At 41.9% G+C, this 6286-nt stretch overlaps 1 protein-coding gene across 1 annotated transcript; it reads left to right on the top strand.

Annotated features, from left to right (window-relative positions):
- Positions 1-1114: 1114 nt before the first annotated feature.
- Positions 1115-4976, top strand: LOC139537941 (putative nuclease HARBI1). The gene is made up of 8 exons (XM_071339843.1): positions 1115-2015; positions 2103-2279; positions 2370-2431; positions 2514-2600; positions 2688-2971; positions 3051-3739; positions 4021-4132; positions 4227-4976. Exons 6-8 carry the CDS (start codon positions 3671-3673, stop codon positions 4595-4597), a joined length of 552 nt encoding a protein of 183 aa, XP_071195944.1. The 5' UTR covers positions 1115-2015; positions 2103-2279; positions 2370-2431; positions 2514-2600; positions 2688-2971; positions 3051-3670; the 3' UTR covers positions 4598-4976.
- Positions 4977-6286: the final 1310 nt, after the last annotated feature.

Below are 6286 nucleotides of genomic sequence, written 5' to 3' on the forward strand. Positions count from 1 at the left end.
TTCACCTGCCAGGGTGGCAGGTAGCCTAGAAGTTAGAGTGTTGGACTAGTAACCGAAAGGTTGCAAGATCAAATCCCCGGGCTGACAAGGTACAAATCTGTCGTTCTGTCCCTGAACAAGGCAGTAAACCCACTTTTCCTAGGCCGTCATTGAAAATAAGAATTTGTTCTTAACTGACTTGCCTAGTTAAATAAAGGAAAAATGAACATGGTGATCTGTAGTGTATCTTCATAGAGGTCCACCATGTCCTCACACTAGAGAGAGAACTCTGTTTTGATCCTGATTCTTTCATGGAATAAAACAGTGGAATATTAAAGCCATCAGGCAAGTTGGCCGGGGTCTAATCATAGCATCACTTTCATTCTGGTTTATATCTGTCTTTTTTATTTATTATTTGAAATAGGAAACAACCTCTGTTGTTGCCAATTCAACCTGACTAACATTGTGTACCTGTGAAGTGTTGTCTCAGATTCAATCCTGGAGGAGATTTTCTAAGTTGTTTATTTCTCTGGCTATGTCCAGAATGGCATGGTATCCCCTATATAATTGGCTCAATGTCCAGTATGGCACGGTATCCCCTATATAATTGGCTCTATGTCCAGTATGGCACAGTATCCCCTATATAATTGGCTCAATGTCCAGTATGACACGGTATCCCCTATATAATTGGCCCAATGTCCAGAATGGCACGGTATCCCCTATATAATCCAGTCCAGTATTTTTTTTTATTTTTTTATTTCACCTTTATTTAACCAGGTAGGCAAATTGAGAACACGTTCTCATTTACAATTGCGACCTGGCCAAGATAAAGCGAAGCAGTTCGACACATACAACAACACATGGTTACACATGGAGTAAAACAAACATACAGTCAATAATACAGTGAAAAATAAGTCTATATACAATGTGAGCAAGTGAGGTAAGGGAGGTGAAAGGCAAACAAAATATATATATAATTAAATAAAAATATAAAAAAGGCCATGGTGGCGAAGTAAATACAATATAGCAAGTAAAATAAAAAAAAAATATAAAAATAAAATAAAAATATATATATATATATATATAAAAAAAAAATTATAATAATAATAATAAAAAACAATAAACAACACTGGAATAGTTGGTTTGCAGTGGAAGAAAGTGCAAAGTAGAGATAGAAATAATGGGGTGCAAAGGAGCAAAATAAATAAATGAATACAGTAGGTAAAGAGGTAGTTGTTTGGGCTAAATTATAGATGGGCTATGTACAGGTGCAGTAATCTATGAGCAGGGGCCTGTTGCACAAAAGTAGAATTAAGACATCCGGGATAAATGACTCAGCTGAGCTCAATGAAGCCAAAACATGTGCGTCCAGGCTTAATTGGTTGCACAAAGACCAAGCCAGGATGAGCAGACACGGATTCATTAAGCCAGGTGAAACCAATCCTGGATAGGTGCGCGCTCACGGCTCACTCAAATAGACCCCGCCACAGATCACAGATTAACTGATTTACCATGGCAACTAGAGCCGCGTACTTTTCCCCGTCGGATGCACAAATCCTCATGGAGGCATACGAGGAGGTAAAATATATAATTAAGAAGAAAGGCAACACCGCCACAGTGATAAAGCAAAGAGAAAAAGCGTGGCAAAGTATTGCAGACCGCCTGAATGCGTAAGTAGTGCACAATTACACACTCACCGCTCCGCTGAAACATCACAATTACAATTCAAATATTTAATTCACATCTCCAAAAATGCAGTTGTACTGTAATTATGAAACGGTTAAATTTTTAATTGAAATGCACTGCAGATATGAGTGAAATTGTGTAAAGTAACTCCATCACACTGTATAAAGCTATGATACATTTTTTGATATTTTTACTGAAAACAAGACAAAAATACCAAGTAATTTTTTGCAGTGTGACTCCATTAAATGTGTGTGTGTGTGTGTGTGTGTGTGTGTGTAGATTAAACATGAACGGGCCAAAACGGACATGGCAGCAGGTCAAAATCAAATACAAGAACATTCTGCAGAATGGTATGGTCCCTGACTAATATTTAACAAAGCACAAGCATATATTGTACCCAGAAGGTGCCTGCTCACACATTGTCTGTACTGTTTTAGCAGTGAAAAAGAATACCCACAGACAAGGCACGGGTGGTGGGTCACCAAAGGCTGACCTTACCCCAGCAGAGGACATGGCCTTGGAGCTAAATAAAGGCAGGCCCGTCTTAGAGGGGATCCCTGGGGGGAAAGAGACGAGCATAGGTTCCTCCCAAGATGCCACCCGCTTCATTCAAGGTATGTCCTTCCATCTCTACATGGGATACAACCACATTCATATTGAATCAATTTGGACTGTCTGACTTTGGTTTACCTATTGCCTTGCAGTGTCTGGCAGCACTGTGTTCCTGTTAGAGCCACCAGCACAAGCACCAGACGATGCTGATCCAGTGAGTACTCCATCAAAGGCATACTGTAGGCCTGGCATGTCTTGTCTACTAGCTTCAATATGAATCCGATTAAATGTGATAGGGTGAAGGCCCCAGTGCAGCAGCAACAGCACATCATGGAGACGATGATGAGGTGGAGACCATCTCTCTGGATTCCAGAAGGCATGAGGTATCATGTTAAGACTGTGAAAGTACTATTTACTCTACAATGGTGAGGAGTCCTCATCAAAATCAAAAAATCTAATTTCTTTTACAGGACCCAGATGCTATACAGTGGGAAAACCAGCCTGGCAACATAGTGCGTATTAATAAAAGGACACCACATCCTGCCAAATTCCAGCTGCGCTAATTGTATTGTGTTCACAGAGCTCACAAGCTATCAGAAAGTTGTATGGCAACCACCTCCGGCGCCAAATAGAACTGGCAGACATAGACATTCAGTACAAGAAGAAAAAGATGGAAAATCTTGCACTGGAGTCCGAAATAAAAAAGAGGACAATTAGGAAACTGGACCTTGAAATAAAAAAACTTGAGAGGGAGGTGAGATATGCCTTCAATGTACACTGTATGCTAACTGTAACACAAATGTATTAATCATTATTTTTCTTTCCTCCCCCAGCTCCAAGAAGATGACACAGCTCAAAATAAAATTTAGGTATATTCTCGTAAAGTCAAGTGAGCCATGACATATGAGCTCTTATTGTGAGCACACAGGACGGTGGCATCTTTCTAAGTTTTTTTTTATTTTCCCAGCAATCAGTACAACCAAGTCATCGTTATAAGGCATCGCCCTCTTTTGCCCACCCCCCCAGCACCAGGTGTGGCCACTAGCCTATATGAAGGCCCAAAATTGTGTGTTCCTTTCTGCTCTGACAATGGCATGCCCATTCGTGCGAGATGTGGTGGATGAAGAAGCACTTGTGCTGAGGAGAGCCTTCAGGCGAGAAAGGGTCTTCAGGGACCGGTTGGACCCACTGGCCTTCCCTGATGACCATCTATATGAAAGATACAGGTTTTCTGCAGATGGCATCAGGTATCTATGCAGACTACTGGGTCCCAGGATTAAGCACCGCACTGCACGGAGCCATGCACTGAGTGTGGAGCAAATGGTTTGTGTGGCCTTGCGCTTTTTTGCTAGTGGAGCCTTCCTGTACTCAGTGGGGGATGCAGAACAGCTGAACAAGGCCACAATTTGCCGCACAATAAGGAGTGTGTGTCTGGCTATCAAAGCATTAGCAGATGTCTTCATCTCCTTCCCTGGCCACAGAAGACTCTGTGACATCAAAGAGGAGTTCTATAGGATTGCAGGTAAGAGGATCTACAAATTACAGGACAACTGTTAACACATAGTAGGATACTCATTACTTTGTGTGACAGGTTTCCCCAATGTCATTGGTGCAGTGGACTGCACACACATAAGGATAAAAGCCCCCTCAGGTGCCCATGAGGCCTATTTTGTGAATAGGAAATCCTTTCACAGCATTAATGTTCAGGTGAACATAACTTTTTGATATTGTCCATTGACGAACACTCTGCATTGCCAGTGATGTGCATTGATTGGTGTAATATTCCTCATCTTATGATTTCAGATGGTCTGCAATGCTGACTGTGTGATCAGCAATGTTGTGGCAAAATGGCCTGGCTCAGTCCATGACTCCAGAATCTTTCGGGCCTCTGAAATCTATCAGTGCCTATCACAAGGTAAGCCACACAATCCCTATTTATAACCATCATGGCTGTGTCAAGAATATCACTGTGTTTATGAGGTAGTAATGATGAGATTTTGTGTTGACAGGTGAATTCTCTGGTGTGTTGCTGGGAGACAGGGGGTATGGCTGCCAGCCTTTTCTCCTGACACCTTTCACAGACCCCCAGGAAGCACAGCAGGCCTACAACCATGCCCATGCCAGGACCAGGGCCAGAGTTGAAATGACCTTTGGCCTCCTGAAGGCACGCTTTCACTGCCTTCACAAATTAAGGGTCAGCCCTGTTAGGGCATGTGATATTACTGTGGCTTGTGCTGTCCTCCACAATGTGGCCTGCCTGAGGAAGGAGAGGGCCCCCAGAGTGCCACCAGCCATGGACTGGGACAATCCGGCAATCTTCCCTGATGACGACAGTGGTCGGCTGCTGAGGGACCAATATGTGTTGAATTATTTTAGTTAGTATGTGTGCTTTCAATTTTGGTTAAATATGTCCTGCGGTGGCAGAGGAATTTGGGTTTTTTTGGGTTCGTTTTTTGACGAATTTGGCCTCTTATGATGTTTGTGCGGTATACTGTGTGTAATACAAGGCTGCAGGGAGGCTACTGCATCCATTCATTTGTCTGTTCAGTTGATGTGTATGGATTTGTCCTGCATTTATTTTAGTGTGCAGACATGCAGGGTGTGTTATATACAGACCTTTGAATGTGTATGTATCATTTTGTATAATATGCTTGGATTCTGTGCTTTCCATCTTGTAGAGTCACTGTGACTTCAGTTTCGAAAGGAGCTGATGGTTTACCTGCTTTGTTTTGTCCTTATTCAATAAAGGAACATAATGTTACACATTGTGTTTTTATATTCATATGGAATGTGTATTTGTTTATATGACAGAGTACTAGGGCCACACTGAAGAAAAAGGATAAAGTCATAAATTTATGAGGCTGGTTCTTTCTGCAGAAAAGCTACATATTGTTTTTACAGTTTTGATACTTATGACAATGTGATACTTAATATTCTGGCACATCAGCATGTCTTTGTTTATGAAACCATACTGAAGTACAATTTCACAAAATGCCCCACATCTGTCATTTTAACAACTGTCCTCCTTTAAAACAACTGGTTACAATATTATGACTTGTGTTTTTTTCCCCTCTGTGGCCCTAATATTCTATCATTTTATATATAGCCTTATAGTCTATGGGAAACTGTAAATTATCTAATGATAGCAACATCATCTAAAAATCATTTTTTATCCAAAATCATTGAAATTAATGATCACAAACGTTTAAATAATAACAGTGGGTCTAGTTATATGTGATAACAATGTATAGTGAGCAGTGAAATAACTATTGGTTTCCATTTGTGGTGACTGCTGACTGACATTAGGGATGAGATTAAATAGATCCTGGAATTTAGCCTGGTCTGGAGCAGGCTAGCTCCACAGAATAAATCTCCATGGTAATTTATACCATAACATATCCTCCTGCCCCCTATCCATCTTTAGTGCAACCGGATTACGGATCAATTGAGCCAGGATCACCAAGATATCCTGGCTTAATCCCTTATCCTAGTTTTGTGCAACAGGCCCCTGCTCTGACAGCTGGTGCTTAAAGCTAGTGAGGGAGATAAGTGTTTCCAGTTTCAGAGATTTTTGTAGTTCGTTCCAGTCATTGGCAGCAGAGAACTGGAAGGAGAGGCCAAAGGAAGAATTGGTTTTGGGGGTGACCAGAGAGATATACCTGCTGGAGCGCGTGCTACAGGTAGGTGCTGCTATGGTGACCAGCGAGCTGAGATAAGGGGGGACTTTACCTAGCAGGGTCTTGTAGATGACCTGGAGCCAGTGGGTTTGGCGACGAGTATGAAGCGAGGGCCAGCCAACGAGAACGTACAGGTCGCAGTGGTGGGTAGTGTATGGGGCTTTGGTGACAAAACAGATGGCACTGTGATAGACTGCATCCAATTTATTGAGTAGGGTTTTGGAGGCTATTTTGTAAATGACATCACCGAAGTCGAGGATTGGTAGGATGGTCAGTTTTACAAGGGGATGTTTGGCAGCATGAGTAAAGGATGCTTTGTTGCGGAATAGGAAGCCAATTCTAGATTTAATTTTGGATTGGAGATGTTTGATGTGAGTCTGGAAGGAGAGTTT

Source organism: Salvelinus alpinus, chromosome 13 (assembly GCF_045679555.1).
Source record: "Salvelinus alpinus chromosome 13, SLU_Salpinus.1, whole genome shotgun sequence".
Classification (NCBI taxonomy): domain Eukaryota; kingdom Metazoa; phylum Chordata; class Actinopteri; order Salmoniformes; family Salmonidae; genus Salvelinus; species Salvelinus alpinus.